The sequence below is a fragment of the Pocillopora verrucosa genome, chromosome 12 (assembly GCF_036669915.1).
Source record: "Pocillopora verrucosa isolate sample1 chromosome 12, ASM3666991v2, whole genome shotgun sequence".
In the NCBI taxonomy this organism is placed as follows: Eukaryota; Metazoa; Cnidaria; class Anthozoa; order Scleractinia; family Pocilloporidae; genus Pocillopora; species Pocillopora verrucosa.
In genome coordinates, this window is record NC_089323.1 from 6751262 (window position 1) to 6763920 (window position 12659).

A 12659-nucleotide genomic window follows, 5' to 3' on the forward strand; every position below is an offset into this window, starting at 1 on the left:
ATCAATTCAATTATCAAACTATCAATTTTGGCATGAAAGTTTGGCAAGTCGCATGCCTTTCCAACAGCATCCAAAATTGCGCGGGTCCTTTTCAGTGACCCAACCAATTTGTTGTTCTTCTGCCTCAGTTAGACAAAACACCCCAATACCATACTGAGAACCAAATGCTAAGGTCCTTCGTAAACTACTTCCTTTCCAGTCTCTCCAAATACTTTTCTAGCTGCAGAAAACTATGACTGGAGTGGAGTGGATAGGGTCAATTGGGAAGGGTGGAACCCTTATGACGTTGCGTAACCAATAGCAACCTAAGGAAACTAAAGGCGACTTAAGGTGGCTTTAGGCGACTTAAGGCGACTTAAGGCGACTTAAGGTCTCAGAGTAGGCCTCAGTTTTAAACTTGCTGTCTACTGCAATTTAAGCTCGTATATAAGTGTCACGCGACAAAAATAAAATAGAAGTGGTTTGGACGAGTTTGTTCTGCATTTACGTTCAGCTGAGAAATGAATTCATGATCAGTGTAGTGTAAAGTCTCGGGTCGGAGTTGTGTTGGGCCTTAGTGAATCAAGTGCGACGTGGGATTCAGGTTTAATTGACAAAGCAATTTCATTAGTTTGAAGTTCCGAGGATTTCTTAAGAGGATTCAACTCCTATAGTTTTTGTATTGTTGTGTGTTTGGACAATGAGTTGAGGGAAACCTTTTTTTAAATTTGTCACGCAAATTTGTCTGGGTAGCAAGTTCATATAAATGTCACAGAATCCTTCCTCAAATGTCACATATCACCAAGAAATTATACCGAGCAAAGAAAACAAATGTTAAAATGATACGTCTACATCTCATTTAGCTGGACGTTTTCCCGCAATAAACAATGTTCGACAATGAAACGTGACTCTAAAGATGTATCAATCTGATCAGGTTTTCCTGTGCTGTCGCCATAGTTATTTGCGTTTATTTTTATTTTATGTGCATAGATTCATTTCATTTTCCTTCCTTTTCGTTTTTTAAGTCATTTCTACTATCAGGATGCTAAATAAGACATGTTTCTGTCTCCAAAAATGAATAACTTCCTCCACACGACTAATTTTCGCTTGTCTTTATTTTCCATTGGTTGAAATTTTATTCACTCGAGTGAGGAAAGTTTTGGAGGAGTTTGAGTGTGAGTACGATTTCTGAATCAAAACAAATTCCAGCATATTCTGTTAGAACTCAGATAAGGAGGAGTAAAATAAACTTCTTCTCTGAATGATGTAAACATATATTACTTTAGGAACAACGCTTCTTTAAGGCGACGCTGGGAGCCGTATTCGCATGTCGTAACGACAGAAATATTTCCGCAATATCACAGATATTTTATCGCAATAGAAACAACCCTTTTACTTGCACACATAATCGAATGAATAGATATTCTCTTCACAGTGTTGATACAAAATCCAGCAATCAGATGACGAGAATAGCTCAGTCAATCAGCATGAGGGTGTAATCGTGATTTGACACCAAATTCTCTCTAACACTTTACAAAATCACATCTTAGCTGTCAGAAGGTCAACACTATGAAATACTCTTCAAAGTCACAATTTGAGCCTAATAACGACTAATTTACACAGCTATTGTGTGAAGGTTTTGCCAGATGTTTTGCTGAGCAAATTTTATTGAACTGAATCGAACACCTAGTAACAAACTGTTTTCTGTATCAGTATCCAAGCCAACATCATAGCGACGGTGATATCGTATATACAAAAGATCAAATTTAAGAGATCTAATTCAAAGCCGGGTGACGGAAGAGAGGCCCCGCTCTGATCAAGGCGAAATTTTCATGCTACAAACGAAAAACTTCGAAATTATGACGGCTCAAAGATATGATGCGTAAAAACAGTTGCATCACCGATCAAATTCAAGAAGAGTGCCAAGTTAGCTTTATGTGTCATAAGGGAGTCAGAAAGCAAAAGTTTTCATTTTCATTAAAAAAGACATCACGATCTGATTAAAGCTTGGTCGTTTTGTTATTGTGTACGATTTAACAAAATGAGTCAAACCTTTATTTAGTAATTTCTTTTTTTTTTCCGCTTTTAACCGGTTGGGTTTAATTTACCTTTACTACGGCTTCTGTGATGACAGAAATATTTCCGCTATATCACAGATATTTTATCGCAATAGAAACAACCCTTTAAGTTTTACACATGATCAAATATACGGTTATTCGCTTTACAGTGTTGATACAAAATCCAGAAATCAGATGATGAGAATAGCTTGATCAATCAGCATGAGGGTGTAATCTTGATTTGACACCAAATTCTCTCTGACACTTAACAAAGAAATTTATGGCAGATAGAAGTCAGACTTATGAATCACAACTTAGCAGTCAGAGGGTCAACAAATACCCTTTAAACTCAGAGTTTTAGCCTAACTACGACTAATTCGAACAGTTTTTTTCATGAAGCTTTGGCCAGATTTTTGGCTGAGCAAATTTTGTAGAACTAAATCGAATACGTAGTAACAAACTGCCTTCTTCATAACTAAATTGCTTCAGTCTCCAAGCCAACTTTTCCAACATCATAGCAACTGTGGTATAGAATATAGAACAGATCAAATATAAGAGATTTAATTCAAGGCCGGGTGATGGAAGAGAGGCCCCGTTCTCATCAAAGCGACGTTTTCATCCTACAAACGAAAAACGTTGAAATCATAACGGCTCAAAGATATCATGCGTAAATGCGAATGTTAGAAAAAAACAGTTGCATCACCAATCAAATTCAAGAAGAGCGCCAAGTTAGTTTTATGTGTCATATAAGGGAGTGGTTTGAATGAGTTTGTTCTGCGTTTATGTTCAGCTGAGAAATGAATTCATAATCAGTGTAGTGTAAAGTCTCGGGTCGGAGTTGTGTTGGGCCTTAGTGAATCAAGTGCCACGTGGGATTCAGATTTCACTGACAGAGCAATTTCATTAGTTTGAAGTTCCGAGGATTTCTTAAGAGGATTCAACTGTAATAGTTTTTGTATTTCAGAACTCAACTAAGGAGGAATAAAATAAACTTCCTCTTTGAATGATGAAAACATTGATTGCCTTAGGAACAACGCTTTTTGAGCCGACGTTTGAGAGCCTTATTCGCCTGTCGTGACGACAGAAATATTTCCGTTATATCCCAGATATTTTATCGCAATAGAAACAACCCTTTTACTTGCACACATGATCAAATATATAGTTATTCTCTTTACAGTGTTGATACAAAATCCAGCAGTCAGATGATGAGAATATTTGACACTAAATTCTCTCTAACAATTACAAAGAAATTTATAGCAGATGAAAGGGAGATCTTATCACATCAATCACATCTTAGCGGTCAGAGGGTCAACACTTTGAAACACTCTTCAAAGTCAGAATTTGAGCCTAATTACGACTGATCTGAACAGTTTTTGCCATGAAGCTTTTTGCCAGATGTTTTGCTGTGCAAATTTTGTTGAACTTAATCGAACACCTCGTAACAAACTGCTTTCTGTCTGACCACATTGCCTCATTATCCAAGCCAACATCATAGCGACTGTGGTATTGCATATACAACAGATCAAATCTAAGCCGGGTGAAGGAAGAGAAGCCCTGCTCTGATCAAAGCCGCGAAATTTGCATGCTACAAGCAAAAAACGAAATTATAACGACTCAAAGCCATGATGCGTAAATGCGAATGTTAGAAAAAAACAGTTACATCACCGATCAAATTCAAGAAGAGCGCCAAGTTAGCTTTATGTGTCATTTAAGGGAGTCAGAAGGCAAAACTTTTCATTTTCATTAAAAAAGACATCACGATCTGATTAAAACTTGGTCGTTTTGTTATTGTGTACGATTTAACAAAATGAGTCAAACCTTTGCTTATTGATTTCTTTTTTCTTTTTTCTGCTTTTAACCGATCGGGTTTAATTTGCTCTTAGTACGGCTTTTTGTATTAATTATATTCTACTACGAAAAAAACGCTTCTGTTTCTTGCGTTTAGTTTTAAGGTCATAGCAGCCGAACATCAAGAAATGGTCCTGTTGCTAAAAATATAAACTTTCGATACCTTATGGTCCTGCATAGCTAATGCTGACTTGTTTTTCTTCTCAGCGAGAGGAATTTGATTCATTTGCATGGAGGAAATGTCACATAAGTTTTAGGGTAAGTACCACATAACAATCAGCTATGCTATTCTGGGGAAAAATTAAAACAACTTAACCCATTTTTTTTTCCAGAAGTGATTAAGAAGTAGAAGTTGTTGTCTTGATCAAACAACAATTTCTCGTCACTAATGTACATTAAAATGTGTAGCAGTTAGACGGGAGATGGGTTTAAGAGCGAATTACAAATCAGGAGTTGTCTAGAGGCTAATTTATAAAAGTCTAACAAACACACCACATGCACGGATTCCCTACTTAATTTGAACAATTTTAGTCCCAAAGCTTTGATTGAATTATTTTTTGTGTGCTGGATAACAGCATATTCTCTGAGATCTGGGAGCAAACATCATTGCGGCTAAAACATGGACGAATACCAGTTTAAATCTTATACCGCGCCCGGTGTGGCAAAACCGCTGCGCCTGATCTACACAGATGTATAATCGCAAAACCATTTGCACTTGATCCTCCTTAGTTTCGAGTTGTAAACTAGCTGTCTACTACAATTTAAGCTCATAAGTGTCACGCGACGAAAATATAATAGGAGTGGTTTGAATGAGTTTGTTTTGCGTATATGTTCAATTAATAAGTGAATTCATGATCAGTGTCGTGTGAAGTCTCGGGTCTTAGTTCAAAGACGATTCAAAGGCCGAGATTCTTGTTTGGTTTTGTTTCAAAAGGATTGAGGCTAACTTTTAGTATCAGTCAGTCACGCAACATTCTTGCAGGGCTAGAAGACGAACGACCTTTATCGAATGCTCAAATGTCACGCATGGCTGAGAAAAACTACTGGAAAAAATACTGCTTTTAAAAAATATTATTTAATATATCGCTACACCGTTGAAATATTTGTTGACAATAAATGAGGTTATACCGCAGGCTTAACCATTGATGAATATCTATGAAATGTTTTAGTTCTCATCGTGGTTGTTTGCGTTATTTCAAGAGTTTGGGAGAAGATGTATTTCAGTTTATTGATTTTCTTTTCATTGTCTGTCACTCGATCAGAACTCTAAAAATAACACTCTTCTGTCTTCAAAAATAAACACATTTATTGCTCGCTTGCTTTCGCTTTCCTGGTGTTATTTGATTGATTCGCGCCAAAAGCTTCGGAAGAATTCAAGGATTGCTAATTAATAATTTTCTGTACACGGTCATTCAAATTTTATGATTATATAACAGAAAAATATTGGGCCGTTAATTCCTTTAAACTGCCTATTTATAACTCCTCTTAGACTGTTGTAAATATGAATCATTTCAGTAACAACGACACAGTAAGTGAAAATTTTCGACCAGATTCTAGTACTGCACGTTCATTGCGTTTTACCTTTTATCTGGTAGAAAATGATTCAAAGAATCAAAAATAATCCTCTTGCTAGCAGAACTGATTGACGCGAATATTCTCCTGAATAATTTCATCGAAAATGCAACAAAGAGGCAAGAGAATAAACAAATCTATCTTGAGTTGTAATCTTGACATAACACAAAAGTCTCCTGTTAATTTGTTAGAAAGGAATTGGTCGCTCCACGAAAGGAGATGTGCTGTCTGATTTTAATAGCAGTTGAATGGTTACCAAATAGGCTACTCAAATTCTAAAGTTAACTCGACACCTTTAATCATGTATCGAAGATTTTGGTAGTTTACGTTAATTTTCCGAGCTCACCCCGACATCTTCCAACAAATTGTACTGATAACAGTACTAGGGTGTCCCAAAAAACATCAGAGCAGTTGCAGTAGCAGAAATCTAAGTCTGATATTTCCGGAGGAGCGTGACTGTTTCATCTGATCCCATGTTTTATTTCAAGCAAAGTCGTCACTGTAAAAACCAGTGAGTGTACTATAATCTGTATTCATTCACAAAATTGCGTAAAACGCACTGCGCCACAAATTGAAGTTTCCTGTATTTCTTGAATGGCTTACATAGAATGTAGGCATTGGGCGAGCTATCAGTAATGATGACATTTCAACATGGCTTTTAAAGTTTAAAACGGGAACTGGTTAAGCACGTTGTCGCAAAAAAATTTGGCTCCATCCTGAGAAGAGTTTAAAATTCAAATTTAAATCAAACAATAAGCAAAACCACTGGTTTTATACCTTGTCACGGTGGACGTTTCCTTTCTCTGCCCTTAGTAAAATTACCCTACATCTGATGCAAAAAAAAAAAATTCAGATGCTAAAGTAAGGTTTATTGCGTATCAGATTGTTAATGTATTGCAAAATTTGATATCGACTCAGTCAATTTGCTGCTTTTATAATTGAATCGATTTTACCATCTCAGTAGCGGATCCAGACCTTGAGCTAAGGGGGTGGGGGGGGGGGGTGGCGGCGGTTTTTTTGTCGTTTGCCCTGCCGGTTTTTCCTCCTTCTGCGATTCTTTTTCTTAACCCAAAATAAGGGAAGTGGGGGGATGGCCCGGGCTCCCCGGGCCCCTCCCATATATCCGCCACTGCATATGAGGAAATAATAATATAATTACCAATACAGTCGACCCTGTATATTTGGCGATCACCTTATATTAGGCGGTCAGTTGTCAAAATCCCGAGTTGTTTCCCCTTTAATCACTGTAATTTTCACCTCTATTTAGCGGTCGCCTCTATCAAACGGTCGCGGTCACCCTCTACCAAGTCACAATGGCCTGTTTTTAATGTCTTTCACTTGTAATGAACGATCACTGAAAGTGGGACCACTCAAATAAAACTAAGAATAATCTTTCAAGTAATTTTTAATCCATGTTTCTCTCCCGAAAACAAAGGAAGTATTATTATAGTGAGATTCTGTACATTAGGTGGTCAGTTGTGGCATAAAGTGGCATTATATATCGTTTTTGATGATACCCCTAATCTGTAGAATCTCCATTTAGCGGTCATCCTTCCATTCCCCGCAGGTGACCGCTTAATACAGTTTGACTGTTTATATGTATAATAATAAAGAAAATTTAACTGATCTAAGATGAAAAAAGAAAATAAATGAGGAACATCTTCCTTACTATATATATATATATATATATATATATCTTTTCTTTATTTCAGCGGCTTTCTTCTTAAACATTCGAAGACCATAATGGACAGCAAAGCAGAAGTCGAAAAAACCATCAAAATAGCTTGTACTGTTGCCTTATTCCTTGGAAACACTAAACGCTATTTAAAAGCAATCGAGCTATGCAACGAATGTTTAGTGATACTGAATAACGTAACTCACAGTAAAGAAGATCATTTTACAAAATCCCTTTACCTCAGGATATTCATGTCAATGTTTTGGGTATACTTGGACATCAATGATCACACAAGGAGTGAAAGATGCGCCGAAATAGCTGTTTCACTATCGCACGACACTGGTGACGCGATGATAGAAGCATTCTTCAGCGTAAGTCTGGCAAATATGTATTTTGACCAAAGACGGCTTGAAGAGTCAGAAAAATTTTGCGAGAGAGCAATCAGAATCGTAAAGGTAATTGGGGAGAGGGAAATGGAAGCCCAAGCCTACACTTGTCTCGGACGTGTTTCCCAAATGCAAAGAAAATATCTTGAGGCAAAAGGGAATTTCGAGAAGGCACTTGCCATCCACATGGAAATTAGAGACAAGAAGGGAGAAGCAGCAGCTCGCGCAAACCTAGGAAGGGTGTTATATTCACTTAGCAAATATCAGAAGGCTAAAGAACATTTTGAGAAAGCACTTGCCATCTACATGGAAATTGGAGACAAGAAGGGAGAATCAGACGCTTGCACAAACCTAGGAGCGGTGTTACTTTCACTTGGCGAATATCAGAAGGCTAAAGAATATTTTGAGAAAGCACTTGCCATCTTCGTGGAAATTAGAGACAAGAAGGGAGAAGCATGGGCTCGCACAAACATAGGAGAGGTGTTACGTTCACTCGGTGAATATCAGAAGGCTAAAGAATATTTTGAGAAAGCACTTGCCATCTTTATGGAAATTAGAGACAAGAAGGGAGAAGCAGTCGCTCGCACAAACCTAGGAGCGGTGTTACGTTCACTCAGCGAATATCAAAAGGCTAAAGAACATAATGAGAAAGCACTTGCCATCTTTATGGAAATTAGAGACAAGAAGGGAGAAGCAGACGCTCGCACAAACCAAGGAGCGGTGTTATATTCACTTGATGAATATCAGAAGGCTAAAGAATATCTTGAGAAAGCACTTGCCATCTTAATGGAAATTAGAGACAAGAAGGGAGAAGCAGTCGCTCGCACAAACCTAGGAGCGGTGTTATCTTCACTTGGCGAATATCAGAAGGCTGAAGAATATCTTGAGAAAGCACTTGCCATCTTTATGGAAATTAGAGACAAGAAGGGAGAAGCAGACGCTCGCACAAACCTAGTTGCGGTGTTATATTCACTTGGCGAATATCAGAAGGCTGAAGAATATCTTGAGAAAGCACTTGCCATCTTTATGGAAATTAGAGACAAGAAGGGAGAAGCAGTCGCTCGCACAAACCTAGGAGCGGTGTTACCTTCACTTGGCGAATATCAGAAGGCTAAAGAATATCTTGAGAAAGCACTTGCCATCTTTATGGAAATTAGAGACAAGAAGGGAGAAGCAGACGCTCGCACAAACCTAGTTGCGGTGTTATATTCACTTGGCGAATATCAGAAGGCTGAAGAATATCTTGAGAAAGCACTTGCCATCTTTATGGAAATTAGAGACAAGAAAGGAGAAGCAGACGCTCGCACAAACCTAGGAGCGGTGTTACGTTCACTCGGCGAATATCAAAAGGCTAAAGAACATATTGAGAAAGCACTTGCCATCTTTATTGAAACTAGAGACAAGAAGGGAGAAGCAGACGCTCGCACAAACCTAGGAGCGGTGTTACCTTCACTTGGCGAATATCAGAAGGCTAAAGAATATCTTGAGAAAGCACTTGCCATCTTCATGGAAATTAGAGACAAGAAGAGAGAAGCACGCGCTCGCACAAACCTAGGAGAGGTGTTACGTTCACTCGGCGAATATCAGAAGGCTAAAGAATATCTTGAGAAAGCACTTGCCATCTACATGGAAATTAGAGACAAGAAGGGAGAAGCACGCGCTCGCACAAACCTAGGAGAGGTGTTACGTTCACTCGGCGAATATCAGAAGGCTGAAGAATATAATGAGAAAGCACTTGCCATCTGCATGGAAATTAGAGACAAGGAGGGAGAAGCACACGCTCGCAAAAACCTAGGAGCGGTGTTATATTCACTTGATGAATATCAGAAGGCTAAAGAATATAATGAGAAAGCACTTGCCATCTTTATGGAAATTAGAGACAAGAAGGGAGAAGCAGTCGCTCGCACAAACCTAGGAGCGGTGTTACATTCACTGGTCGAATATCAGAAGGCTGAAGAATATCTTGAGAAAGCACTTGCCATCTTTATGGAAATTAGAGACAAGAAGGGAGAAGCAGACGCTCGCACAAACCTAGGAGCGGTGTTACGTTCACTCGGCGAATATCAAAAGGCTAAAGAATATTCTGAGAAAGCACTTGCCATCTACATGGAAATTAGAGACAAGAAGGGAGAAGCAGACGCTCGCACAAACCTAGGAGCGGTGTTACCTTCACTTGGCGAATATCAGAAGGCTAAAGAATATCTTGAGAAAGCACTTGCCATCTGCATGGAAATTAGAGACAAGGAGGGCGAAGCACGCGCTCGCACAAACCTAGGAAAGGTGTTACGTTCACTCGGCGAATATCAGAAGGCTAAAGAACATATTGAGAAAGCACTTGCCATCTGCATGGAAATTAGACACAAGGAGGGAGAAGCAGTCGCTTGCACAAACCTAGGAGCGGTGTTACATTCACTTGGTGAATGTCAGAAGGCTAAAGAACATTATGAGAAAGCACTTGCCATCAGCATGGAAATTAGAAACAAGAAGAGAGAAGCCTTCGCTCGCACAAACCTAGGAGAGGTGTTACGTTCACTCGGCGAATATCAGAAGGCTAAAGAATATCTTGAGAAAGCACTTGCCATCTGCATGGAAATTACAGACAGGAGTGGAGAAGCAGACACTCGCTTTAACCTAGGAACTTTGTTTTTTAAACTTGGTGAATTTCAGAAGGCTAAAGAGTATTTCGAGAAAGCCCTTGCCATCTTCATGGAAATAAGTGGAAGAGAGGGAGCAATGATATGTTTCCTTGGACTCGGAATTTGCTTTCTTTCGCTTGGAAAATATCGGGACGCTCACGAACATGGGGAGAAAGCACTCTCTATTGCGATGGAAACCGGTAACAGAGCAAGAGAAGCGGAAGCGTATGGTATCCTTGGAGAAGTTCGTTATTCCTTACTTGATCATCAAACGGCCAAAATATACAACGAGAAGCAGATTTCTATCAGCACTGAGATTGGTCACAGACGTCAAGAGGCAATGGCATACCTGGTAAAAGCAAGGATGCTTCGAAATCGCAAACAAAACAAAGCTGTAGAATGCATTGAGAAGGCGCTCTCAATATTTAGTACTACTGGCGACATTGGAGGCGATTTTGCAGCCCTAGCTCAACTCTCTTACATTAAAGCATCGCAATCAAAGTTCTAGGAGGCGGAGTCTCATCTTCAGGAATGTATTGCCCAGTATGAAAAATTGCGACATTCCTTGCACGGAAACGAGCAGTTTCAAGTATCTCTTTTAGATCATACAGGACTTTTTCCATACAAGATGCTTAGTGAATTGCTTTGTCATTCCACAAATCCTAAAGAAGCACTTTATGTCGAGGAGCTGGCACGGGCTAGGTGCTTGGCAGAATCTATGGCACTCAACTTTTCCGCTGAAAATCACATCTCATCTGATCCCAAATCATGGTTCAGGATTGAAGAGATTTCAAGAAAAGAAGAGAACTGTACTTTCTTGTACATTTCGTATTATGATCGAATAGTTCGATTGTGGGTTTTGAAAAGTAACGGAGACACTTTATTCCGATCTTCCGAAAGAGTGGATGACAAGACTCTCATGGCGGAGAAAGCTTTCAATTTAAATAGCTTTTTCGACCAAGGTCTCCGCGGCTTTGGAATTTTACCTGTCCATAAATGCGAAGATCGATCTTTGAGTGAAACCATGCCGATATCATTTCACGACCAGAGCGAAGTAGATTTGCGAGGAGAGGAAACCCCAGAAACAACAAGAAGACTTAATTTGTGTTCCAAACTCATCATCACTCCAGTGGCCGATCTACTTACAGAGCCAGAGATCGTCATTGTACCCGAGCGTAGCTTGTACCGAGTCCCATTTGCAGCCTTAAGAGACCAATCAGACGGTAGATACATATCGGAGACTCACAGGATTCGCATCGTCCCTTCCTTGACGACTCTTAAGCTCATTCAGGACTGCCCAGCAGATTTTCACAGCGAGACCGGTGCAGTAGTTGTTGGTGACCCCAAGGTAGGAAAGGTGTATTACATGGGAGGTGAAAGGACATTTGTACCATTGCATTGTGCAAGAAAGGAAGCAGAGATGGTCGGAGAACTGCTCGGAGTTCAGCCTTTGTTGGGAGAGTGTGCAAAGAAGCAGGAAGTACTTCAAGCGATGAATTCAGTGAGTTTGATTCATATTGCTGCCCACGGTAACGCCGAAAGAGGAGAGATTGCCCTCTCCCCCAGCCTTGCCACTAACACTATTCCAGAGGAGGAGGACTACCTTTTGAGGATCTCTGATGTATCACAAATTAAGTTGCGAGCCAAACTGGTAGTACTCAGCTGTTGTCACAGTGGACGTGGAGAAATTAAAGCCGAGGGAGTTATTGGAATCGCTCGAGCGTTCCTAGCATCCGGCGCACGTTCAGTGTTGGTGACACTGTGGGCCATAGAGGACGAAGCAACAGAGAAGTTTATGAGGCGTTTCTACAGACACCTTGTTGATGGAGATAGTGTCAGTGAATGTCTTCATCAGGCCATGAAATGGCTGAGAAGCAACGGCTTTCCCAAAGTTTCCCAGTGGGCTCCGTTCATGTTGATTGGAGATAACGTGACATTTGACGTCAAGAAACAAAGGTTAGTTTTATTTCCGAAAGGTCACTAGACACACACTGAGTCACGTACAGAATCTGGTTTCGATTCAGTTAAGGTCAATGTAACGAAGAGAGGACGTGTTGGTGTACATTGCAATGTCTTACGCGTGCCTTCTCTGAACACAATGACATAAATAGTTTTGAGAATTCCAAATTTTAGCTAGAAAAATACCAGCGGCATACTGTGTATATGACCATTTTCAAACTCAGAATGATAGTTAAAGTTTTCAACCGCAATTAACAATTTGCAGAACCGGTGGGGCCGCGCGCGAGTCAGCTACAATGATAGCGAAGATTATAATGACAGCAGTTTTTAAATGCAACCTTTAACTTAAGTATTTTTTTGTTTGTCTCTTTAGGAAAGAAGAAATTGACTGCGAAGGACAACAATGAAGCATAAAAGAAACAGTCAGCCAAGCCTTTCAAAAGATTGTCATGAATAATTTCATTGCATATAAATATATGTAACGGCAAGGGAAGTTTAAGTTTAATTTTTCCATTCAAGTAAACTTTAGAATGTATATCTTTATGTA

The 12659-nt window shown here is 39.5% G+C and overlaps 2 protein-coding genes across 2 annotated transcripts; both read left to right on the forward strand.

Moving 5' to 3' along the window:
* The first annotated feature begins 7199 nt into the window (after positions 1-7199).
* On the forward strand, positions 7200-10661 carry LOC136277134 (tetratricopeptide repeat protein 28-like). Its single transcript, XM_066158820.1, has one exon. It carries the CDS (start codon positions 7200-7202, stop codon positions 10659-10661), a length of 3462 nt encoding a protein of 1153 aa, XP_066014917.1.
* Positions 10662-10871: 210 nt separating this feature from the next.
* On the forward strand, positions 10872-12519 carry LOC131775930 (tetratricopeptide repeat protein 28-like). The gene is made up of 2 exons (XM_059092049.2): positions 10872-12109; positions 12486-12519. The coding sequence occupies exons 1-2, from the start codon at positions 10872-10874 to the stop codon at positions 12517-12519; spliced, it is 1272 nt and encodes a 423-aa protein (XP_058948032.2).
* Positions 12520-12659: the final 140 nt, after the last annotated feature.

What these genes read in the sequence shown, in the direction of transcription:
- LOC131775930 (XM_059092049.2), top strand. Translation starts at nt 10,872, where the DNA reads ATGGCACTCAACTTTTCCGCTGAAAATCACATCTCATCTGATCCCAAA. An exon ending in TTTGACGTCAAGAAACAAAG is followed by an intron (nt 12,110 to 12,485) that starts GTTAGTTTTATT and finishes TTGTCTCTTTAG; the next exon opens with GAAAGAAGAAATTGACTGCG.
- LOC136277134 (XM_066158820.1), top strand. Translation starts at nt 7,200, where the DNA reads ATGGACAGCAAAGCAGAAGTCGAAAAAACCATCAAAATAGCTTGTACT.